This window comes from Talpa europaea (assembly GCF_964194135.1).
Source record: "Talpa europaea genome assembly, chromosome: 10".
NCBI classification, from domain to species: domain Eukaryota; kingdom Metazoa; phylum Chordata; class Mammalia; order Eulipotyphla; family Talpidae; genus Talpa; species Talpa europaea.
In genome coordinates, this window is record NC_140077.1 from 26,664,504 (window position 1) to 26,691,270 (window position 26,767).

General features: G+C 36.4%; 1 protein-coding gene across 1 annotated transcript in view; it reads right to left on the reverse strand.

Moving 5' to 3' along the window:
- Positions 1 to 250: 250 nt before the first annotated feature.
- The window catches only part of TNKS2 (tankyrase 2), a gene marked incomplete at both ends in the record, with an annotated part of 60,135 nt that continues 33,618 nt past the window's right edge, over positions 251 to 26,767 (reverse strand). The window contains 15 exons of the mRNA XM_084245113.1: positions 251 to 313; positions 1,451 to 1,607; positions 3,131 to 3,317; positions 4,204 to 4,309; positions 6,112 to 6,186; positions 8,134 to 8,231; positions 10,821 to 10,941; positions 11,685 to 11,767; positions 12,899 to 13,151; positions 14,805 to 14,993; positions 15,670 to 15,779; positions 18,828 to 19,047; positions 19,769 to 19,934; positions 21,640 to 21,785; positions 25,282 to 25,361. Coding sequence (XP_084101239.1) covers positions 251 to 313; positions 1,451 to 1,607; positions 3,131 to 3,317; positions 4,204 to 4,309; positions 6,112 to 6,186; positions 8,134 to 8,231; positions 10,821 to 10,941; positions 11,685 to 11,767; positions 12,899 to 13,151; positions 14,805 to 14,993; positions 15,670 to 15,779; positions 18,828 to 19,047; positions 19,769 to 19,934; positions 21,640 to 21,785; positions 25,282 to 25,361 — 2,054 coding nt within the window. The remainder of the gene's footprint in view (positions 314 to 1,450; positions 1,608 to 3,130; positions 3,318 to 4,203; positions 4,310 to 6,111; positions 6,187 to 8,133; positions 8,232 to 10,820; positions 10,942 to 11,684; positions 11,768 to 12,898; positions 13,152 to 14,804; positions 14,994 to 15,669; positions 15,780 to 18,827; positions 19,048 to 19,768; positions 19,935 to 21,639; positions 21,786 to 25,281; positions 25,362 to 26,767) is intronic.

Consider the following 26,767-nt stretch of genomic DNA (forward strand, 5'->3'; position numbering starts at 1 on the left):
TTAGTACAGACAAACCCAGTTTAACCTGGAATGGCATCTGTTAAAGTGCTGAAAAACAGGTAATATTTAGAAAACACTGTACATTATTAAAGCTTTATCAAGTCAGAATGTTAAGCTTCTTTCACATTTTTTTATCCTTTTGTCACAGGCTTGTAGACAAGGTGATTTTTCCCAGAAAAGAAGTAAAACTTAAGAGGTCATCAGCTGCTTAGATGATTTTATGTTCAGTGGAGTTAGTTTCCTAAAACATTTATCCATCGACCATACCTTCAGGCCTCACAATCTGGTAAGTAATTAAATATTCAGGATAAGCCTGGAAGAGAAAGATTAAGTCAAATGTTAATAATTTTTTTGAAAGGTTTTCCATAAAGATTCCTAATCTTTAGGGAGAGGTTCTAATTTAAGTGTTATGGATCAGAATCATCTAGGGGCATCCAAACATCCTTACCTTGATACCAGCCCCTTAGATTCTGAATCAACAGGTCTACCATGAGTTCTGTTTGTCTTTTTTAATAACAGAGGGATTCTGATACATATCCTTAGTTAAGAATCCTACTCTAGAGATGCTTTTGACTGGGTCTTTGTCATTAGAGGCGGTATACTTTTATTTTTTTTGCTACAGCTAGATTAACTATTAAATATAGGATTCTTTTATTTTTTAATTTATTTATGCATACAAGAACCGGGGTGTAGGCCAGAGATGTTGGGGGAGAGAGGATTCACCAGAGACAGAGTGGGGAGCAGAATAGGCAGATCCACTGAAATACACTGCTGAGGGAGCACTGGGTGAGACAGGAGAAGGTTGCTGTGCCATGTGGGTTAGTTTCCTGGCTGGGGAGCGAACTCATGTTGCAGTGGCTGCCAAAAGCTTGATAATACTGACACTTAACTCCTTGCGCCATCAGGAAGACCCTAAATATAGGATTCTAATGAATTATATTTTTCAGTTAAAAAAAAAGATTTAGTATAATTAGCAAAATTTGAAAAAGGCCTGTAGGTTTTATATAATATTAATATTTTCCTTTTGGTAATTTTTTTTCTCCTAAAGTTTTTATTATTTATTTTTTGATTTTGATAATTTTAAGAAAATGTCTTTTTCAGAAAATACATATTGAAGTGTTTAGGGTTAAAGGAACATGCCTGTAAGTTGCTCTCAACCAGTTCAGAAAAAAATGTGCTGTGGGGATGGGGAGGAATGAGAGGAAGAGAATGATAAGAGACTGATAAAATGTTAACATTTGGAAAACACGGATAAACGTTTCCCAGGAAAACTTGCAAATTCTTTTTACTATTTTTGCAACTCCTCTAAGTCTGAAATTATTTAAAGTTAAAAGGAAAGAAAATCTAGTTCTTAAGCCAATATACTCTGCCAATTTAACCGATTCATTAAAAAAAGATTAAAATACCGCTCTTCAGCATTTTTGAAGATGAACAAATAAAACTGAAATACCTGTTCTCCTCTGTAAATAACATATTCAGCTAATGCTAGGCCATTTACGCTGGGTCGCCCAGTGACTGAATGATGTCCTGGAGGAGAATGTGCCATTTTCATTGCACTGAACTGCAGGAAAGACTTTCCCAGGGTTACTCGGCAAAAGAGCAGCTGCCTATTACATGAAAAGGAAAAGATCTCTCTGAAGACGGGCAGTTTATGGCTATTTGTGAATACTGTGTAAGTTTTTAAATGCACTTAAACATAAACACTTAAAATTGTTTTTATCACTTCACCCTTAACAGAACTTAGTAAGAATGTTTTCTAATCTTATTAATGAAAAAATTTACCACTTCAATGATATTTTCTAAATTCTGAAAAAAATCTTATATATTTGAAATCCATTCACTTCTAATTCTACTGCCACCATTAAGTCCAAATCACCAAAAATTATACCTGACTTAAAAGAATGGCCTCTGAACTAGTCGTCTTGTCTTTCTTCTAATTCCTGCCCAAATTATTTATTATCCAAGCAACCAGTGATTTAGGAAGAAAACAAAAAACAACCCCCGCCACCAATTGGACTCTGTCACTTTTTTGCTTAAAATCTTTTAGAGGATGTTCCCTGTACTTATCAATACAATGAGGTGGAGCTTAGGAATGTGCATTTTAATAAGCTCTCTAGGTGATTCTGAAGCTTGGTAATGTTTGATAAGTAATGAAGTGCCCAACTATAGAATAAATTTAATTAATCTTACTTGATTTTTCAAGTGGGGAAATATAATTCACCTAAGGATTTTATCAATTAGGGCCAAGTTATTTGAATGATTTTTAACAACTAATTTATAACCACAGTAAGTAAGAGTGGAAAGTAGTTACTTGATAATAATGTGATTTCTTTTTTTTTTTTAAAGAAATGCAGATTTTACAAATTGCGGTATCCTTTCTTTTTTTTCCCTTAAAGAATTATTTATTTATTTATACAAGCACTGGGTGCAGTCAGAAGCGCGGGAGGGTGAGAGAATTCACCAGAGCCGGAGCAGGGAGCAGAGCAGGCAGAAGGACCGAAGTACACTGCTGAGGGGAGCAGCAGGCGGCAGGAGAGGTCTGCGCGCCATGTGGGACCCTCCTCCGGTGGTCGGGAGCAGCTGGGGATCAAACCGGCACTGCAGAGGCTGCGGGCAGCCTCGCAACCTAGTGCTCAACCGCTGCGCCACCGGGGAGGCCCGATAATAATGTGATTTCTAAAGGGATTGATGTGGTTTATTCTAACTCCTGGAGTAGTAGTATCACAAACTGAAGAATAGAATCATATCACAGAGGAAGAAAGACTCCCTCATGCAGTGCCATGAAATGATTAATTTTCTTGGCCAGTAATGCCAAGATACTGTAATATTCAAGGGTTATAAGAAAGTCTGTTTCCTGTGCAATGGTATTTTCTACTCATTAAGTTTTAAAGCACCAACTGTTCTAATGACTGAGTTAAATAGGTCAAGTGCTTAGAACTGTGGTTGGCCTACACAAATCAATTAATAAATATTAGCTATTAGTACAACTGGTGAGAGGGCCAAAAGCAACCTGAAACATGTCTAGCCTGGATTTTTAAGTTGTACAAGGCAATGCCTTGCTCCCCAAATTTCTCAAAAAACCAGTTTTACTTAGTCTTACCAAAATAAATGAGACCAAGTAATCTCTTACCTGTGGCAAATGTAACAAGATCTGTCTTTGTGAACCGGACACCCAGTACCTCCTCCAATTCCATATACATACTGATTGCTTTTGGAAGAGTTTTCAGCAAAATAAATTCCAGCCCCAAACATGCCACCTATGTAGGCATGCCTTTCATCGAAGCCTTTATGGATAATTGCATTCACAAAGGGAGACCCTAAAATACATATAGGTGGGTAACAACAATTCAAAATTAGCAAAGAAGAAAAAAAATAAAAACTAAGAACTTTCAAAAACTAAATTCTTAAACTTAAAAACCATCACAATAAAGTAAAAAAACAAGATTAACATGCTAACAGTCAGCTCACTACTTTAAAATAAAGAACAATTTTAGAAGAATTGTTAATATCAATTAATGTTTCTATTGGATGGTAGTTTAGATGCCAAAATAAGGACACAGATTCAACTAGAGAAACAAGAAGATAACTTGACCAATGCTGCAGTTTGAAATTCTATACTTCAAATCTATACAAACCCAGAACCAAGAGTTTCATAATGATGTCTATTTACTTTTTCACAATCAGGAAAATACAATGAATTCCACTTTACAGAAATAGTGAAGAACAGACTTATTTATTTGCATTAATTTTGAAAAATCCAAGCCTTCTTTATTGTAAAACAGAAAAATCACTCATTATAACCATCAAGTTAATACATAAATATATATTATGCTTTGTGCCAAATTATTACTAATATCCAGGGTTTTGGAATGAGAAGTTTATTCAGATATTACACACCATTTCAGTCTACTATAGCCACTGTTTCACAGGATTGTGATAATTTTCTGCTATCAAGGACAAATGAAGGTATAGACTGGAGCTGTTTATCTTTGCTATAAACTTTATGGTAAACCTATTTATAAATCATCCATTGTAAAACATACACATCCAGGAAGCTAAAAATATGATTATGAATGTAAAATTTGCAAGAATCAGGTTTATAAAAAAAAATGCCTTGAAGAATGCATAAATACATTAATGTTTCATACCTAATCAAAAACTATCCTAATGTGGAGGAGGTGGTGGTGGGGTATGGAATCTTACCATGAAATAGCATTCTTTCATTTGCATGGTTGTGGTTTTCTTCTGAAACTTCTTTTCTTCTGTGAGTATATCTTTCCCACAGTTTCTTGTTACAAACTTTCTGAATCTATAAACAATAGCACCCAAGAAACAAAACAACCAAAAAGTCAAATCTTCAGGTCATAATATTTACTTGTTCACTTAAACCAAAAATGGACCACATACTTAGTAATAAAAAGGCAAAACTTTTCCTTGAGATGTAAACTGTGTTATTTTAATCAACTAAAAATACTTTGTCTAACCATAGAGAAATGTAAGTAACATTTTGGAAATCAAAAATTTCAAAGGATAAATAAAACTATGTAAGGGGCCTCCCAGGTGGCGTAGCGGTTGAGTGCTGGGTTGCGAAGCTGCCCGCAGCCTCTGCAGCGCTGGTTCGATTCCTGGCTGCTCCCCGGCCACCGGAGGAGGGTCCCACATGGCATGCAGACCTCTCCTGCCGCCCACTGCTCCCCTCAGCAGTGTACTTGGGTCCTTCTGCCTGCTCTGCTCCCCGCTCTGGCTCTAGTGAATTCTCTCACCCTCCCGCACTTCTGACTGTACCCAGTGCTTGCATAAATAAATAAATAAATCTAAAAAACCAAAAACAAAAACAAAAAAACAAAAACAAAAAAAAAAAAAAACACCAAAAAAAAAAAAAAAAACCCCACAAACAACTATGTAAGGCCACATGTGAAGGTCAAGAAAGATTTTAAAATACTTCTATTTTCATTTATTTAGAATTATTACTAAAATACCTCTAAGTCAGACATGCTACGTACTGTATTTGAAAGAGGAGTGTATTCTCCTCCTCCCATTAACTATAGTAATTACAGAAATATGACCTAGAGTTAGAACTAAAATGTGGTGTTTGAAGGTGTTATTGCCCCCTGCTGGTCCAACAGCACATCTGGAAACTAGTGGTGTCAATCTTTGCTCAAAATATTGCCACAGAAGTAATCAAGAAGCACAACTGGCATAAATAGATCTCATTTATGTTAAAAACAAACAAACAAAAAAAAACAACAAAAAGAGAAACTTTAAACATTGAAATATTTTTCATTATTAAAAATTATTATATATATTTCCATGAGTGGAAACCTCAAGATGTCATTCTTATGACATACTATGATATAAAGTAATAAAAATGAGGCTCCCAGAGCTTGAAACTTTCCTGAACATGTACTTGTTTTAAATCATGTAATTTCTAATAGTATAAGCATAGCAATCTCAATAAAGTTTTAGTATTCATTAACTCTCAATTATGACATCTAATATTACATTCATGATAGCATATTATTGTGAAATAGTGATACAGAACAGCTGAAAGATTTGATACTGTTGACTTTGGAGTTTAAAATTTAGGTATTAGGGGACTCCCTGGTGGCACAGGTGTTAAGGTCTTAGCATTATCCAGCTATCGCCAGCCACTGCGGCATGAGTTCGACCCCCCGGCCAGAGAGCCAACCCACATGGCACAGCAGACCTCTCCTGTCTCACCTGCTGCTCCCCTCAGCAGTGTATTTCAGTAGATTTGCCTGTTTTGCTCCCCACTCGGTCTCTGGTGAATAGTCTCACCCCCTGTCCCTCTGGCCTAGACCCCAGTTTTGTATGTATTAAATAATAAAAAAAAATTTAGGTATTAGACATTTGCCACATTTTAACTCTAGGTCATACTTTTATAATTATTATAGTTAATGCAAAATCATTATACATCTCAAGCAGTATATGCAAATTTTCTTGCTAAAGCTCAAGAAAAACATAGCAAAACAGGAAAAGCTCCCGAGAACAGTATCTAATACCAATAAAGTGTTAGGACTGACTAGAATGACTTAAAACAGGGGCCTCCCTGGTGGCGCAAGGGGTTATGTCTCAGCACTAACTTATTACCTTGAGGATGTTATATCTGTTGAAGATTCCACCTGCATGACCGCCATCCCTGTGTTCTCGGACTGTACTTTGCATCTGATGGGAAAACAATTTAAAATATGTGAACGTAAACTTTTATGTCGTTTCTGACTCCTGATCCTAAGATTCTACTCTTGAGAATACAAAATGAATTTTTACTATTTATGCTGTTTAAAGAATGAGTTCTATGAAAATATAGGTAAAACACTACAAGACATACATCTCAAAAACATCTTTAAAGACTCATCACCCAAAGCAGTGATAGTGAAGGCAAAGATAAACACTTGGGATTACATCAAACTGAAAAGCTTCTGTATAGCCAAAGAGACATTAACCAAAACAGAGAGACACCCCACTGATTAGGAAAAAGTCTTTGCACTCCATTCAACTGATAAGGGACTGATCACAAAGGTATACAAAGAACTCACAGGGCTCAACAAAAACAAAATAAACAATCCAGTCAAGAAATGGGCAGAAGAACTCAAAAGACATTTCTCCAAAGAGGAAATGAAAATGGCTAACAGGCATATGAAAAAATGTTCAACATCCCTTATCATCAGGGAAATGCAAATCAAAACCACACTGAGATACTACCTTACACCAGTAAGAATGGCACATATCAAAAAAAACAAGCAACAACATATGTTGGCGAGGATTCAGTGAAAAAGAAACTCTCCTACATTGCTGGTGGGAGTGCAAAGTAGTCCAGCCACGGTGGAAAGCTGTCTGGAGGGTCCTCAGTCTACTAAAAATGGAGCTACCTTACGATCTGGCAATTCCACTACTAGGGATCTACCCAAAGGACACAAAAACAGTGATTCAAAAGAGCACTTGTACACGTATGTTTATTGCAGCACTATTTACAATAGATAAAACCTGGAAACAACCCAAATGCCCAAAAATAAATGACTGGATCAAGAAGATGTGGTACACAATGGAATATTATTCAGCAATCAAAAAAGATAAACTCATGCCATTTGCAGCAACACGGATGGAGCTAGCAGGAATTATGCTCAGTGAAATAAGCCAGAAGGAAAAAGAATATAGGGGAACCAAATAAGACATCAGTGTAAAAAAAATAATAATTAACAGTACAAAACACAATAAAGCAAAAACAGACAATTATAAACCAGAGACATCCTGCAGGGGAAGAGGAGGGAGAGGGGTGAGAGGGAGGGAGGGAGGAGCACAGGGGACTGTGGTGATGGTGCACGGGTGCCTTGGGGAAGGAAATTCTAGGGGGACTCAATCTGATGGGGTGGGGGGAGCAAATATCTAAAAAAATGTAAAAAAAAAAGATAAATGTTAAAATTAAATAAATAAATAAATAAATAAAAGAGAATGAGTTCTGTAAGTTTATGAGTACTGTTTTCTAGAGTACAGTCAACCCAAAAACATTTATAGGTGAACTATATAATGCAAACTTAAGAAAAAGAATCAAATGAATGCACAGGTGACCGAAACATACCAAGCTAACCACTTGGCACAATAAAAAAAACAAACAATAATTTACTTGTTCCCATTGTTTTTGTCCAATAAAACACAATTTGTATTTCATTGACAGTTGGTTTCCTAAGCTCTAGAAGTCTCACTCAACTTTGTATTTCTGTGCTGAACTCACACACATAGGGTAGATGGTCTTTAAAGTGCCAGCACTATTCAAAGATTTCAGTGGATCCAAGTATGCAAGGCAAGCTGTAAGAAAAATTTCCTAGTAACATATTCTCTGTCTTGTCTGAGGTTAATGGGTTTTGCAACTGCCTTCATGACAGAAGGGAACATCAGGCATTTTGTTAGAAATCTGTTAGTATTAATTGTAGTATTGAATCAGGTCACTAAAATTAATATTTACCGAGGGAAGATACCTTAAAAGTATTGATTTTTAGAATGTTGATTTAGAACATTTTCAATCAGGAAAGAGTTATGGACAATTAAAAGTTATGTTCAAGTGGATCTGGAAATTTAGTTATTGAACCAACATTATTCTTAGGTATAAGAACATACCTCTTCCTCCACAGATTGAAATTCTTTATCATCAGGAGACAGATCTATGAGAATTGTTCCACTACCAGAGGTGTTCAGAGTTAAGTATGGGTTAAGACCTATCAAATGAAATTTGAAGGTAAAAACACATTGCCAATAAAACATTATCAACTGAAAATATTCACCTCATTTATCTGATGCTTGGTACCAATTTGTAAAAACTTTACTTTGGAATGATTTAGATTTATAGGAAAGTTGAGATATAGTACAAAGAGCTTCAGTGTATTTTCCCTCAACTTCCCACAGTACATCTGCCATAACTTATTAATTAAATCAAAGATGTTATTTGGATTTCACCAGTTTTTCCCACTAATTAATATCCTTTTTCAGTTCAGGATGCAAATCATAACACTGCATTTAGACTACTAATTTTTGACCCAACAAGTCTTAAGGGTTGTGTGGGGAAAATTCAGAAAATTTTTCTATTCTTTATCTCCTGTAATTGAATTTATCACATATTTTCTTCTTCAAATTATTTCCTCACTACACATGCCTCTTAGCATCTGGTCCCTTTCTTTTTTCTTTTCTTTTTTTTTGTGGGACCCTCGCTGGTGGCCGGGGATCGAACTGGAGCTGCAGAGGCTGCAGGCAGCCTTGCAACCCAGCGCTCAACTGCAGCGCTCAACCGCTGCGCCACCAGGGGAGGCCCTCCCTTTATTTTTTCTAAGTATATGGAAGAATAATGGCAGGTACTTATACAGCCTCAGGCAATTTAAATCAATCCTAGACTGTCAGTAAAGTTTATTAACTACTAAATGCTTATTCTAACCCATAATAAATTATTTAATTCAGCAATGAATTTGCTGTATTTTCTAAATGTTAATGGTCAAGAGTCATATTTTTGTATGTTCACTCTCACAAAGCTTTTTAAACAGAATTTCTTCATATATTTGTAACGCAATTTTCAAAACTTGCTGTTTTCTAGGTAGGGAGTCAATGCATAGTAGTTTGCCTCTGGAGATTATGAGCACTACTCTAGTTTTGATTTCTGATGAGTAACTCCTGCTAACATGCCAAACTCTGGTAACTTTTAAAAGAAAGTCTGCATTACAAAGTCTATGGGAATTAAAGAGCCCAGATAGAGGAGAATATTTTACAGAAAAAGGACTTAAAAAAAAAATAAGGACCAAGGCATTTTCAGACCACCCCATGAAGAGGTTTATCAGTGCTGAAAGATTAGGACAAATCACCTGTTGACTTCACTGAATAAAGGTTAACCCTTTGCACTCCGAACCACTCGACATAGGCTACCAATGTCCCCTGAGAGGGGACAGTGGAATGCAAAGGGTTAAGACTGCAAGGGAGCAATAATCTTTCCAATGAAGAAGGTGTTAACTTTATGCAAGAAAGTGACCCTTCTGTTCTCATCAGACACAGACTCTGTGATGATGTTTCTCTTCCATAAAGGAATGAATGTTCCTACCCAACTGTAGCTAGATGTATCAGAATGAGTACAGAAGCAGTTGTGGCATGGAGGTATCTCTGTCACTTGGAGGCAGTGCATTTGTATTCTAAGCTTTTGAGCACATCTTACTAACTGCATGTCAGATTCTATGGTATGTTTATTGAATAACACTGCCTCTTTCGTAAATAACCCTTGTTATTCACTACTCTATTGTAACTGCTATTCTATCTACTAGACTGGTCCACAACTGAGGGTTCTAGTTCCTTTTTATTTTTGATGCTATTTATACTGTATACTAACGTTCCTTGGAGTCACGGATTTTCCCTCCTCTGTATCTTATAAAAAAACCTCATTATCTATACTAGACACACCCAAGATTATTTTACATTTTAAGTATTTGGCTCTAATCCTTACCAGGCAATTAAAGCACATCTACCTTTAATTGGTCCAATCTCAAAATTCCAGTTTAAGCATCCTTTAGCTTGAACAATCTAACTTTTAGAGGTACTGTGTATTCGTTGCCAACAAATGGGCCCTACTCTGGCTAGTATACATTCTTCCCTGAAATTCTCTTGATTTTTGTTAGTGGAGGTTTCTTTTCAAACCCAGTTGTAAAGCCAGGATTTCAATTAAACAAGCTTCTCATCACAGGGTAAATCACTCCTTCAGTTTAATGATGAATGTAAAAACAAAAAAAAATTTTAACCTAGGACCCGGTACATATGAATTATAAACATCTGCTGGCTGAATGCAATTTGCATCTTCCTTAAATATGAACATTTAGGAGAAAAAAAGGTCATTTTTGTTTTTTAAATTTCTTCAGTTGCAACATTGTTTCCCAAGTATTTTCACCTCAAATATTTAGAATTTAGCTATTACACCAAGAGAGATTTACATTATTTATGTGCTGGCCTGAAATATAGTCTTTTAATATTTAAACAATCTATGGTTCAGATCTTTTGGAATCGTACAATTTTAGAGCTGCAATAATTTAAAAAATAGTTGAACAGAAATAACAACTGAAGCAATTCCAAATTTTTGAACAGTCCAGCTATTTTACTTAGGTGCACAGCTAACAACTGCAGTTCAGGAAGTTTAACAGTAGCACAATTAAGACTTAATTCTAGGTGTTCTTCCTAGTAAGCAGACTCTTACAGATTTTTAACTTATCAATTTGCAAGTTGAGGGGTACCTTTATGCAAACCGCTAAACTGGCAATAGCAATGATTCAAAAATTAAATACCTTGTTGTCCAGAGATAAGTCTTTCAACTCCTTTAATTAGTTTGTGTCTATGTCCATAAGCATTGATTCCAATCTCTTTCAGCTCCTTGTGCCCCATCTCAACTAATACATCCAAAGTGATCTTACAAAAGAGAATAAAGCTATTTAGAAGACTCACTTATTTGGTAGACATTCACATATTGGTGTCCTCACAATGTACAAGAGTTTACAAGAGTCCTACATTTACTTCAAATTATTTTGAACAGTTTAGAAATATAAGCAAACCAGTTATTAAAGGAAAATAAACTGAAAATGACAAGTTGCAGCTAATTAAACAGAATGCTGACTCATATGAACTACCAAGCGTACATTATTTTCATTTAGCACAATAAGAATCAAAATTGCATACCAAATGCACCATATTCGGGGCATATTATTTTTCCTTTTTCATTATCTCTTTATCTAAACTACTTACAGCTTCTTTGGACTCTAACCCCATGCTGATTCTTCTGACCACTGTATAAACTAACTCTTTTACCTCAAATATATTATTCCCATTTTGCGAAACTAAAGACATCTTTTTAACCCTGTTTTATTTACACATCTTACATCAAGTTTTCCCTGGACCATTTAGTTTACAGTAATCTTTTCTTTCTCTGAATTTATAAAACCTATGTCAAAAACTTAACTCTTGTTATGTTCTTATTGAAGATTACAATTACACTGATAATTCCTTAGGGGTACAAGACTGAAGTAACTTATTTTCTGAAGCTCCCCGCCCCCAACTCAAAAAAAAAAAAATCAGTAAATCTATTTCAGCAGAGCACATTCAACTTTTCCTTGAAGCTCCATAAAACACCAAACCAAGCAAAACAATTTACTCACCTGTTCTCTCTCAAATATATCCATCAGGTGCTCAAGCCCAAGATTCCTTACAAATTGAGTTATGCTAAAATCTACTCCTGGAACTGGAAAATTGCCAAAAAAAAAATTCACATCAGTATAATGTATATTAACATTATAACAAAGTTTTGTGATATTACTATATATAGGGAGGCTGTAAAGATGAAGCAAAATATAAATAGCTGCATGGGAAATAGTACTGAATAAAAACTGAAAAAAGGTATAAAATTCCAACAACATTAGAAGAGTTAATGGGGTACTCTCAGATTAAAAAAGAATAAATCTTCACTAAAATTTTTTTTAGCTGTATCCTTAAAGTAAAATTTCTAAGGGACCTCCCTGGTGGCACAGGGGTTAAGGTCTCCATGCTATCAAGCTATCACCAGTCATTGCAACACGAGTTCAATTCCTGGTCAGGGAGATAACCCACATGGTGCAACAGACCCCTCCTGCCTCACTTGCTGCTCCCCTAAGCAGTGTATTTCAGTTGATCCACCTGTTTTGCTCCCCCCTCAACCCCGCACACTTCTGGCCTACACCCCAGTTCTTGTATACATACATAAAAATAAATTTAAAAATCTTAAAAAAATTTTTTTTTCATATACAGAAACTAACATTTTATTGTATATCAATTACATATCAGTTGGAAAAAAAAAGCGTTTATCTTTGAGGCTGTAAGTTACTTCACAAAAAAGTTTATGAAAGTAAGTTCCACAATGTTGTACAGGATATATTGAATTCTGATTGATAAAAGGTAGAGAACAGCTTTATGAAGATTGCAGGCATATTGCCTTCCTTTTTAAAGAAGTTGGATATTTTGGGGTAAAACATTTACACGCGGTTAAAAAAAGCATTTCACAACTAAAAATACATTGAAAGTGGTAAAGAAAGGCATAATTAATTACTCAACAAAAGAGACTTCTAAATTTTAAAAAAAGCATAATTATATCTAAAGCTTTCAAAAAGCATAATGAGTTGGTTAACAGCATAAGACTCAAGTCTAAACTTGGAACGAGAGTGTTTGGGAGTTCTATTAGTAACGCTGAGACTACAATAAAAGGCTAAGACTTTAGGCTATACTAATTAATCTGTTACTAATAGCTGTATCAAAGGTTAAAAATGCCTTTTTAGCATTCCAAATGACAAATATGTAGTTACACTACCAATTAAAAAGTTATTTATGCATAATGTCTCACCCTCTTTTTTCTCCAAACTGGAAGCACCTTCTGTTCCACCTGAGCTAACCATGGAAGATAGCTCAGAAAAACTTCCAGATAAATTGTCGAGACTGCTGGCAGCGGAAAGACTTGATGGGCTGGATGGACCTGAAGACAGGGCATCTGTGGTGGGTCCTGGGCTTCTCACACCATTGAGCACTTGTGGTTTATAACATGAAGGCAATGCAGAAGGGGGCATGGCTGCTGTCAGGAGAGCACTGACGTCATCTGCCTAGGATAGATGTTAGAGAGAGTTGAAATCTGCCAAAAACCAGAGTTTTCAAATTTACCCCACTCAATAAAATGCATTTGAAATTATGATAAAACCCCAGCATATATGCACTAGAAATGATTAGGCAGTATTCAGCTAAAGTTATTAAATGTAAAAGAAGTTAGAACATCTCTTCTAAGACACAAAGAATCAAAACAAAACTATTAAATGTGGCAAAGTATGAAAAAAAAATTGATACCATGACTGAAAATACTGAAAATGAATTACAGAAATATTTAAAAAGCTAAGCGCTTTTAACACTGTTGCAATTGCATTGAAAGAAGTAATTCAACCCACATGGAACTTCAGCACACAGAATGACTTATATTTCTCAGGAAATACTCTGATATATTTGTTCCTCAAAGCTGAACATTTTTTTGAGGGGGCTAGGGGTAACAAAGATAATTATTTAAATCAAATCTACTAGAATGGAAAAAAAACCAAAATTTATTGGTAATCAATCTGTTTAATTAGCAACATATACCTTTCCTAAATCATACTTGCTTTCATTTTTAATCATTTACACTGACTGTTCCAGTCCTCACCCTTTTCTTCCCTGTCTGAGAACTCTTATGACATTCATAGTTTGCACATAACATTTGTTTATAATATTAATACGACTTACTGGGTACTTTTTAATGTAGCTTATACCATGCTAAGGATTAAGTACATTACCTTGTTTATTTCTCATTTTAACCGAATATATTTTATCCCCATTTATAAATGAGGTAACTGAGGCTTAGGGGTTAGGTAACTTGCAAGACCATACTACAAGAGGTAGAGACAGAATCCCAAGGCAGGCCGGTTTTGACTCTAAAGGTTCTCAAGAGCATGTTGCTTCACTGAGACTTAACAGTATCTTGTGATCAAACATATAGTTCAAAATTTCACTTCTAAGGTAGTCTGGAACTGAAAAGACATTTCCCTGAAGAAATAATGTTGCTAACATAGCTGGGTTGTCAGCCTGCTGAGAAATCTACTTAACCTCAATATAACTGAATTCTATCAGCTTCTCAATGTAACCAGAACAATGGTCTCTCTCTCAGTGGAAAGCAGTCTATATAAAAGGCCCCCGCCATTTCCCACTTCAAAAGGAATTCTCCTTTTCTCTTTACTGCTTTGATCAATGTCCTTAGTGGAAGAGGAAGCAAAATACGAACTTCTATAGAGAGCAAAATACGAACTTCTATAGAGAACTGGAGGAACAAATTTGTTTCATAAACAGTTTTAATGGGGTAAGCACAGGAGGAAGGGCAGTCTGTACTTGTAGTAGGCTTTGTGACTGCAGCCTAAAGGCAACATTCCCAGTTGGCGAAATTCACCAAAACTCATGGTATATTATTTTGCACCTTAAATACTATAACAGCACTCACTGAAGGCCTACTGTTTTGTTTCCCAATTAATGTAAAGCAATTACATTGCATACTTCTTTTTCTTATTTCTGTAAGTACTTGGCATTGATAACTGTTCCTTAATCTACATTTACTTATTATGTTCTAAACACAAAGATGTCCTAAATTTAAATTAGGCTAAAGAACAAATTTTGCCACATTCACCATGAAGACATTTTATATACACCAAGCATTGAGAGTTTTCAAAGAGCCCATCACTTACTGAAACTAAATCTAAAGGTGTTTGTCCTTCCTGATTTTTAAGAGTAGGATCAGCTCCATGGGCCAATAATAAAGCACAAAGCTGTGTTCGTCCCTTTTGAGCTGCTTCGTGCAAAGGTGTGAAAGCCCATTTGTCCGTGGCATTGACACATGCATTATACTTTATTAGTAAAGCTGCTACATCTACATGCTGTAAAAGAAAATACTCCTGTTACAGTCTGAAATATTTCTTTATCACACTTTTAGTTCTTAAGAAGCACCTAGCTATATACCTACTTTTTCCATTTTCAAACTTACTCTGAAAATGAAAAACTGTGCTTTTCCCCAACATCATAAAAGGACTGTTGATTAGAAAATTATGGCAGGCATTTCAGTAACTTGAGAAACTAGAAAATAGTTAAGAATTCTGTGCAGGAGGGGAACTAAATTGATTTTGACAATTTTTCATTTGTTCAAGTAATGTAACTGCTGAACATCAAGCAAGCAACCTTCTCAATTATTCAAGCAATGATACTAAAGATGGTCAATACTAGTTGTAACATTTAGGGCCATTATAAGTGAAAAACAATGCATCCACACATTCCTATGAATCCTAAGCGATTTTCTGGGTACCAACAAATAAATCACTTACATCTCAGAGAGTAAGAGAGAGGTGATACGGAAGATAATAAAATGAATGTGCAGCACATCACACACAAATTATAACAGATTCAGAATTGAAACCTTGAAGTTATTTATTTAATCTCTTTAACTCTCATTTACTTTTCTTGAAATGAGAAAGTCAAACTAAATTTCCTTTGAATTGCAATACTGATTTCCACTTTGTCAATTTCATAGTTTTTCTGAAGGTACATGAAAGAACTTACCCCATAAGATGCTGCATTATGTAAAGGAATAAGTCCTCCTTTGTCTTGGGCATTCACATCAGCTCCATGTTGTAACAAATACTCTGCAACTTCTAAATTATTATAGCCAGCTAATTTAGGAAAGAAGTGAAATCACTTTTACTTGTTAACATAAAAAGTTACATATATGTATCTATCTATGAACTATAGACATTTTTTAAAAAAGGAGATTTTATATAAATCAAAAATTGAAATTCTCCCCTGGAATCTATTAAAAATTTATCTTATGAAAAAAGTTGCCCACTGGCCTCAAGTATGAAGCTTGCAGTGATGACATTCATTTTATAGACTCTCAAAGCTATATTAAATTTGCTTGTATATTTCCTTTTAAAACATTCCTGCTAGAGTCCTAGCTTTGATGGTGTTATATAAAACTTCCTGATCTCATGTGCCGGGTTTCAAGGGTATAGAAGCCAATTTTGGAACACAAATGGCTGGCATAGCAGGACATGACATACCAGTGTTGGCCTCCCCAGAAAGCCACTAAAACATACTTTTTTTGCCAGAGAGAACTTAGAGGTAAACATCTCTGTAAGACTGGCAGCAGAGCCTGTTCTGTTCCCCACTCTGTCTCTGGTGAATCCTCTCAACCCCCACACCTCTGCCTGTACGCCAGTTCTTGTATGCACAAATAAATAAATCAATCTTAAAAAAAAAAAAAAAAAAAGACTGGCAGCAGAATCTATGTGTTGCTAAAGCCATGAAGTAAAACTTAGTTTTTTTAAAAAATAATGTGCCAAAACCTCTCAGCTGTTGTCCTGGAAACTGTCAGCTATCTCAGTACATACACTTACAGTAAAGTATATTTTGACATAAACTCACAGACTGAAAGCAAATCTGCAACTTAACTTGGCCAACATAAAACCAGTTATCACTTGAAACTTTATAATAGCTCAAAATATTTATTTACATTTATTTTCATTGTACTTTTTGTTTTTACTGAAGGACCTAAAGCAAAAAAAATTTTTTTATTAAGAAAATCAAAACTACCGTAGCAAAGTATTACACTTAAAAAAAAGTCTTTCCCAATCTCAAGGTATAATATGACATGAGTGGACAGAAATACTTTGAGAATACAACATATGTGCCACTTACAAAGACAACAGAGACTTAAACAGTATTGTTAATGTTCTAGGTTCCAAAGCTACCACAAAGATTTAAAGAGTCAATATAAATAACTATCCATGGTACAAGTCAAATCAGACATCAGGTCACACCCTATCTTACAAGGACTTGAACACATGATTATCAGTAGAAGTAGAAAAGCCTTTTTTCATCAAATTAGCATTTGTGGCTTATCACTTCCAAAATGTTTTAAAAAACACAAATGGAGTAGTGCCATTCTTTGGACAGTGGGGGGAGTCAAACATACAGCAGCTGGGAATTTAAAGATAAAAATCACTAAAATGATTTCTTGATCCCTGGAAACACACTCAGTTACTAACACTTTGAGACTAAAAAGAACTGAGAGAATAGACTTTCACTTTCCATATTACAGAAAGAAAACTGCATTTTTTTTCTCTTTTAAATCGTGTATGTAGATAAACTAAAGTCAAATGTGCCTAGAATGCAGAGCCACTGAAATAGTAACTGTAGTTCAGTTATTTTTTTTTTTGGGGGGGGGTTATTTTACTTATTTTTAAAGATTTATTTTATATACTTATGTATACAAGAGCTGGGATGTAGGCCAGAGGTGCAGGAGTGTGAGGATTCACCAGAGACAGAGTAGGGAGCAGAAGAGGCAGATCCACTGAAATACACTGCTGAGGGGAGCAGCAGGTAAAGACAACAGAGGTCTGCTGCGCCATGTGGGTCACCTCCCTGGCCGGGGATTGAACTCATGCTGCAGTGGCTGCCAACAGTTTCACAGTGCTAACACTTAACCCCTTGTGCCACCAGGGAGGCCCAGCTCAGTTATTTTAATGGCTCATCTTCAATTTAACATCTTCAATTGTAGCGTGATAAAGACTTAAGAAAAACTCAGGGACTACTAGATTATTCTTAGGATTCTGCATTAACTCTTTAATGTTCTTGTTATAAATAAAAAGTATAGTTATTACAAATTTAGTTAACATCTTATGATTAAACATGTATATTGCTTAGAATAAATGTAATCAATGTAAACATAAATATGATCTGGTATTTTGCTTTTATTTTGAAATGGGAAGTTTCTTGTTTTCAAGGTCCCATTTCAAATTAAAAGTTAACTGAACAAACCAACCACAAACCTGTTCTGAAACCCCAATGTTGTATATCTGCACTAAAAACAAAGGTACACTAACAATTCTGAGGAAAGACTTAGAACCAAAGTAATGTATACATTTAGAACCAAATCCTATGTTGAAGCCCTAAGCTCCAGCAACTTAGAATATGACTGTATTTGAAGATAAGGTCTTTAAGGAAGTAATTAAGTGTAGCCCATTAGAGTAGGCCCTGATCCAAGCTCATTGGTGTCCTTAGGAGAAAAGGAGATTAGGACAGAGAGGGAAACTGGGGATGTGCACACAACAATGATGAGGCCATGTTAGGACACAATGGGTGTTCATTATGAGCCAAGGAGAGATGCCTCAGGGAAAAACAATCTGACCAATATCTTCATCTCCAAAACTCTGAAAAAAATATTTCTATTACTTAAGACACCTGGTCTGTGCTATTTTGTTAAAGCAGGCCTAGCAAAGCAATACAACAAATAACTTGGGCAAGAAATTTATGTAACTTCTTAAATTCTTTTAAGATTACTTTTTTTCTGCTTGTGCTTAAACAGCTATCATCCCAAGAATGGGAAGCTTTTAGTTTCCTATGAGGAAAGGCTGGTTCAAGGAGGTATATTTTCAAGTTTCTGTAGCCAAAACTCACTTGCCAAAAATGATTCAAACAATACAGTGACCTGGAATAAAGGTTCCAAAGTACAGGGTGAGTGGCAGAGTGTCTTCCAATTGTTCTTTACATAATGTAACATACTAATACTAAAATGAACACAAAGATTAAGCATGGTTGTTCTAACAAATACACCAGTGTATAATTCATGGTGAAGATATTTTAAATTTTTAGATTTCTTACTCAGGTAAAATGAATCTTAGATGTCACCAGTCTAAACCTGTGAAAGTTCAATTGCTTACCTGCTAAATGTAAGGGTGTTGAATGTCGGCCCTGAGTATCACGGCAATTTACATTATCAGGTGAAGACAACTTCTTTACTCTGGCTAAACAACCCTTCTTGGCAGCATCTAATAAAGCTGCATCTCCCCTAAGTAAATCTTGGATATCTGTATCTCCATCTTTAACAAGATCCAAAGGAGTATTTCCATCCCTGTTTTTCTTTGTAGGGTCTGCACCATGCTGGGTATGTGAAAATGGAAAGGGTAGAATTGGTTTAAGTTTGCCCTTGAGAATGAGAAAACATGGAACTACACCAAAGAAAAATATTTTAATTCACAGAATGTAACAGAGGCAATTAAATGTTAATGTATTATTGTAATGAGTCAAAATTTTCAACATAAGGTATTTCATTAAAAATGAATTTTCATATTATTTGTAGTTTTCATAAACATTGAAATGCAGAATATATTTAACTATATTCATGTTCTGGCTAAAATATCTCCACTAGTATCTATATTAAACTAGAACTATCAATTTTATTTGTGATAATTGAATATGGCTTATAAATTACATACTCCGTCAACTATTTTGAGGTAAAGAATTAAAACAGGAAAAATAATCAGTATCACAAAAACCGACATTATTACAACAATAAACCTACAACAGTAAACATAAGTGCAGAAAAAAATATGAAATAGTGGGGCCTCCCCTGGTGGCGCAGCAGTTGAGCACTGGGCTGCGAGGCTGCCCGCAGTCTCTGCAGCGCCGGTTCGTTCCCCGGCCACTGGTCAGGGTCCCACAAAAAAAAAAAAAGTGTTTATGACATTTATTCTGAAATACAGGTAGAGAGTAAGATACTTTTGCTTGCCAACCCCTTACTAGCTTGTGTTCTCAATAATTATTAGAAATATTACAAACATAGTCTACATAATATACTGTCAACGATAGTACTTAAATATACCTGGAGAAGAAGTTTGCAAATTTCATATTTTCCTTTTGCTGCAGCTTCATGTAAAGGTGTAAATTTCCATAAATCAGCTACATTAACAACTGCTCCATGTTTAACAAGAAGTTCTGCAACTTCATAATGTCCATAAGAGCATGCATTGTGCAAAGGTACAAGGCCTCTGAAATAAACAGTTATATACAGATGATACATTTTTTGAGTTGCATAAAGGACTTCATTGTATTTCAGAGAACTTACATTTATAGAAAACATAAACGGAATTATTTGGGAGGGCAGGGAGGTAATATATTTTTAAATTGCACAAAATATAATGAACATCTATATTATTTAATATCTAGAATCAAGAATGACATTTTATTTTTTCTAGGTTTATTTATTCATGCATATAAGAATGGAGGTACAGGCCAGATATGCGGGAGGGTGAGAGGATTCACCAGAGACAGCAGGAAACAGAACAGGCAGACTGACTAAAATACACTGCTGAAGGGAGCAGTGGGTGAGACAGGAGAGGTCTGCCGTGCCCTGTGGGATTCTCGCTGGCCGGCCCGGATCGAACCCACGCAGCAGAGGCTGTGGACAGCTTCACAGCGCTGCGCTCAACTGCTTGTGCCACCAGGGGAGGCCGAAAATGACATATTAAAAAAAATAATTTTAAGATAAAAAGGAGGCATTCAAATATCCTCAATGTAATCTAAAAAATTTATGACATCAAAAATATCACATTAATATAATATAATCTCCTTGGTCTTTTTTTTTTTTAAAGATGCATTTATTTATTTATTTATTTATTTATTTAAAAAAAAAAAAAAAAACCCAAGAGACAATTCTGCTTTTTTTTTTTTTAAGATTTATTCATTTATACAAGCACTGGGTACAGTCAGAAGCGCGGGAGGGTGAGAGAATTCACCAGAGCCAGAACAGGGAGCAGAGCAGGCAGAAGGACAAGCACACTGCTGAGGGGAGCAGTGGGCGGCAGGAGAGGTCTGCACGCCATGTGGGACCCTCCTCCGGTGGCCGGGGAGCAGCTGGGGATCGTACCGGTGCTGCAGAGGCTGTGGGCAGCTTCGCAACCCAGCGCTCAACCGCTGAGCCACCGGGGAGGCCCAAAGATGTATTTATTTTTATAAGGGAACTGGGGTATAGGCCAGAGGTGCGGGAGGGTAAGAGGATTCACCAGAGACAGAGCGGGGAACAGAATAGGCAGACTGAGCGAAGCACACTGCTGAGGGGAGCAGCAGGTGAGATAGGAGAGGTCTGCCATGCCATGTGGGTTTCTCCCTAGCTGGCCGGGAATTGAACTGGTGCTGCAGAGGCTGTGGACAGCTTTGCAGTGATGCGCTCAACCTGCTGTGCCACTGGGGAGGCCCCTCCTTGGTCATTTTAAAATTATAAGGCATTGGGCCTCCCCAGTGGTGCAGTGGTTGAGTGCTGGGTTGCAAAACTGCCCTCAGCCACTGCAGCGCCAGTTCGATCCCCGGCACCCGGGTGAGGGTCCCACATGGCGCGCAGACCTCTCCTGCCGCCCGCTGCTCCCCTCAGCAGTGTACTTCGGTCCTTCTGCCTGCTCTGCTCCCCGCTCTGGCTCTGGTGAATTCTCTCACCCTCCTGCACTTCTGACTGTACCCAGTGCTTGTATAAATAAATAAATAAATCTTTAAAAAAATAAATAAAATAAAATAAAATTATAAGGCATTATGCAAGTAAGTCTTTAAATAAATGCTAACATTTATTTAATGAACTGAAATTAAGCCAATGGTAGGGAATAGAATTCTCTGAAAAATGAAAGAGCTATTATCATAAAAATATTTTCAGATTTTCCTAAAAAAGTCAGATAATGGAAAAAGGAAGTATGCAACTGTACTTGCCCTTTATCTTTGGCATGCACATCAGCTCCATGTTGCAACAAATATTCCACCACAGACACCCGATTATAGCCTGCTGCAAAATGGAGTGGTGTAGACTGGCGTCCTTCAATGTCTCTGCAGTTGACGCTCTGAATAGTACACAATTTCTGTAGGATGGAACACAGAACACATACAGTGGGACTTGTTTATATTCATTTAGTACAACTTTCAAATATCTGACTTATATACTTCAAATAAGTATTGTCAGAAACAATTTGCTATTTATTTTTATTTCATGTCATCATTTTTAGGAAGTCCTCTGGTCCTCTCATCTATGTATCATCTTTTGCAAAGCCAGTCAGTAAATTTTATCATAAACACTACTACCATTTCCACAATAGTAACCTACGTACCAATTATCATTAATAGTAATTTCCATTTTGTGGAAAATACATATGGAGGTACACTGGACCATTGGGGAAAGGAGCGTGCAGTCACACATGGGCACAGAACGCTCCCTACATACCCCTCTTGGGACTTAGAGAACAAAGTAACTGCAGTTGGGGTCCTCCTGGGCTCAGTCTTGAGCCCAACAGCTGAGGGAAGAACTGGTGAGAGAGAGATCTCACTATTACCTTGAAAAGGGTCAAAAAGGTTGTGTACTCAGTGCTTGCAGATTGGGTCTCTCATGTGTGGGCAGGCAATGGTGGTGGCAGTCACTGTCTACTGCCATTGCTGGGTGACAGGGCACACAGCCTGTTCAGATGCTCCATGCCTATCAGGGTCAACTGAGTCCTGAATATTGAGCTCTACAGACTATGCCTAGCCCCCCTCAACAGGAGATGCAAGTTTGGTGGGACAGTGACCTGCAGAACAGATCAGCAAGGAAGTGGGTGGAAAGTTAGAACAACTGAACCTCTGAACAGAGCTTACTATGGAGCAAGAACAGATAGCAGAGGTGACCACACTCACTGGATAAGACTGAGACCAAGTATTTAAACCTTAGCCTCCCTTCCTGCCCCTACCTACTCCAAGATAAAGGGAAACAGAACAAAACCTTCAGTGCCCCAAATCCAAAAAGGTGAATAAGGAAACATACATGCCTAGGCAGCAAGGAACATCAGAACACAAGAAAAAAGAGAAGAATGAAAGTTCTGGGATATATCTATATGTAGAAATGATAAAAAAAAAATAGAGCAAGTAGAAAATAAAAACTTTAAAGCAACATTATTAAAAATGCTAAATAAGCTACTGGAAGGTCAAAGACAGCTAGGCAAATGCAAGATCTTAAAAAGGAAATCCAGGAACAAATTACCAAAGTGATTGAAAATATTAAAAGAACACTAAAAGAGGGCCTCCCTGGTGGTGCAACAGGTTGAGCGCAGTACTGTGAAGCTGTCCGCAGCCTCTGCAGCATGGGTTCAATTCCCAGCCAGCCAGGGAGATATCCACATGGCGCAGCAGACCCTTCCTGTCTCACCCACTGCTCTCTTCAGCAGTGTTTTCGGTCCGTCTGTCTGTTCTGTTCCATGCTCTGTCTCTGGTGAATTCTCTCACCCTCCCACGCATCTGGCCTGTACCCCAGTTTTTTGTATAAAGAAATAACTCTTAAAAAAATATTATAAAACAACACTAAAAGAGACTGAATGAAATGTAGACAAATATGGAAAACACTTTAAGTAGAATTAAACTAACAAAAGAGAGAATTTCAGAAATGGAAGACACAGATATCCAAGTAGAAAATCACCCAGGTAGGAAGAGACTTAGGAAAAATGAGGAAACTCTATGAGAAACATCATGCTGAATGAGAAGAGGAAACATAAGGATAATGGGTAGGGCCTCTCTGGTGGCGCAAGGGGTTAAGATGCAATCTCTGAAGCAATCCGCAGCCTGTACCTCAGTTCTTATATGCATTTAAAAAAAAAAAAAAAAAAGGATAATGGGCATTCCAGATGAAGAGAGAGAGACGGGAGCAGAGACCCAATTCAAAGAAATAATAGCTGAGAATGAAATAAGCATGGCTGTTCAGTCAGCAGAGAGGAACAATAATGCACACAGAAATGCAGAAACTATTATTCTCAAATCTAATAAAGTAGACGTTCAGCCAAAAAAGGTAAACAGGGACAACAACGGACACTACATAATGATCAAGGAAAAATTTATTAAAATGTCATTACTATATTATAATGCACCTAAAACAGGAGAACCTATTTATATAAAGCAACTATTAATTAATAGACCTAAAACAACCTACTGACAAAAATACAGTTATTGCGAGAGAAGTTGTCACACCACTAAACAGAAAATTAACAAGGAAATAAATGAAGTGTTGGATGAGATAGACTTAGCAGACATTTACAGAGCTTTCCATCCCAAAAGAATTGAATACTTTCTTCTCAAGTGTACATGGAACATTCTCAAGAACTGGCCACAAAATATGTCTAAGAAAATTCATGAGAACCAAAATACCAGGCATCTTTCCAGATCATAACAGTATAAAACTAGACATTAACCACAAGAAGAATCTCAGAATAAACCAAAACATGTGAAAATTAAACGAAATGCTTCTGAATAATTCTGGGGTCAATGAAAAAAAAAAATCAACAAAATTAAAAAGTATCTGGAGATTCATAAAAATGGAGAGAGATGCTACCAGATACCACAGGATGCTCTAAAAGCAGTGGTAGGAGGGAAATTCATAGCCAATATAGGCTCACTCATATTTTGCTCTAAAAAAATCTAAAATTGACTGTGTGAGGTGGGTCCTTCTTAGGATTGAGAATATGTAGATACAGCAACATTGCTTCAAGTGGCTACTCCTGCCATGATCCAAATCAATAAACTTAGCTTTTTATAGAACTGTAACTGTCAGTTGCCCCCTCAAAGAAAAGTAGCACTATTGTGAAAAAGTTTTGGGGGCATGGGAGAGGAACAAGACTTTCCTTCCCTATTAATTTTAAGAATTAAAATAACATTACTATATACTGAAAAATTATTTAATTCATTAAACATGCTGATTTAATTCCTACTAGTTGAACTGAGGTAAACTTGCCCTTTCACGTAGGTAAGAAAAATATCTGGTATAGGCATTAAAATATTACATACAACTCTACAGAAAAAGAAATATACAACCAAGGAAAGGGTAATCTAGGGAACACTTGTAGAAGATGGGGAATTTAGGAGCTGAAGTTCGCTGCTCTGAGGAAATATATTTCAGATATTTAAGATTATTGGGGGTCAGTGGTCCTAAGAAGAGGCAACACCATATTACTGTATTCAAACACTGTCCTCACAAAAGTAGAGATGGCAGCAAATGAAGAAACTACAAGAAATGTGCAGTGACACTTGTTTTTTTCCCTTTGTTTTGTGTCATGTAAACAATAATTTGATATACCTTATTCTTTTAAAGGAAGATGAATAGGTTCTTTGAACAAAAATTGCTTTCTATAGACATGCAATTTATTTAAATTGTGATTCGTATATATTTACTGAGACATATGTGAAGCTAAAGTCTCTCATTACTTAATGATTCTTGTTTGTAGAAAAAAATCATTTACCTTCAAAAACAAGGCACATATAAAAAGCCTCTTCAGTATAACAATACAAATTCATTAAACAGTCTCAATAAAAGCCTTAAATTAAGAAAAACGTATTTTATCTTACCTTTACGGTTTCTACATCTCCAGCCTTTGCAGCTTCCAGCAACTGTCTGTCTGCCTCTGAATTACCTAATGGGATTCCCTCTAAAAGAAGTAAAGAGTGATTAATTTCTATTTATCAGGTGGGAGTAAGCTTTAAGGAAGAAATCTTAACTGAACGTTTTTTATAGTTTGGTAGATTTGTAGGAAATCTCCATAGTAATAGTGGGAAAAACAATTAAGGTTTCCTTTAATCAGTTTTGAACAAATTACATAAACATGTAAAATGTATGTTAACATGAATAAGTATAAAGCGATGAAGCAATATAAAGGAACACAAGATATATGATGGATGGCCTACTTCATACTAAGTCATGCCGAGTAGTGAAAAAGGGTAACAGTGGCAGAGATCTATGTTTTCCCATTAACTAGTTAATCTGAACTGATTAAGTCACTTGAACTCAAGACAGTTTTAGTTCTAAAAAGAGAGAAACCGGACTAGAACATCTGTAAAGACACCTAAATTCTGAAATTCTATGCTTATAGCTCATTTAAAATCTCATAGGGGGCTTCCCCGGTGGCCTAGGGGTTAAGTCTCAGCACTACCTCTGCGAAGGCCCACTACGATGGCCTGGGTTAGAGCACCAGCCAGGGAGCTAAGCCACACAAGGCAGAGCAGACCTCTCCTGACTCACCCAATGTTCCCTGTAGCAGTATATTTCAGTAGATCTGCTTGCTCTGCTTCCCAGTCTGTCTCTGGTGAACCTCTCAACCCACCGCCCCCATCCCGTACCCACCACATCTCTGGCTGACACCCTAGTACTTTTACACAAAGGCAAATAAATCTCAAAAAAAACAAACAAACAAACAAAAACAAACAAACAAACAAAAAAACTAATAGGAAAGAGAAAAATCAACCTTATATCTTAGAACAAAAGAAACTCCAAATAAACAAGTATAAAAAACTTCAAATGTATTATAAGAAAGTATAGGTGAAATTTTTTTTTGTTTTAAGAGCTACGGTCGACAGAATCAGATTTATTTATTTATTTAAAAGATTTATTTATTTATGCATTTGAGAACTGGAGTACAGACCAGAGGTGCAGGGGGTGAGAAGAGTCTCCAGAGACAGAGTGGGGAACAGAATAGGCAGATCGACTGAAATACACTGCTGAGGGGAGCAGCGGGAGAGTCAGGAGAAGTCTGCAGTGCCATGTGGGTAGCTCCCTGGCAGGGGATCGAACTCGTGCTGCAGTGGCTAAGGATAGCTTCACAGTGCTGCATCTTAACCCCTTGCGCCACAGGGAGGCCCCATAGGTGAATATTTTTTATCTTGTAGTAGGAAAGTATCTTAGAGTAGTATATCAAAGGTAGAACCAAAAATGATTAGAAAATGTCAGGTAGTAACAGAGCACTAAACAAAGTAAAAAGGCAAAGAATAAAATTCAAACATTGCAACATACATCTTAAAATGCAAATTCAAATGAGATTCTTTTTTTCATTTATTGGTG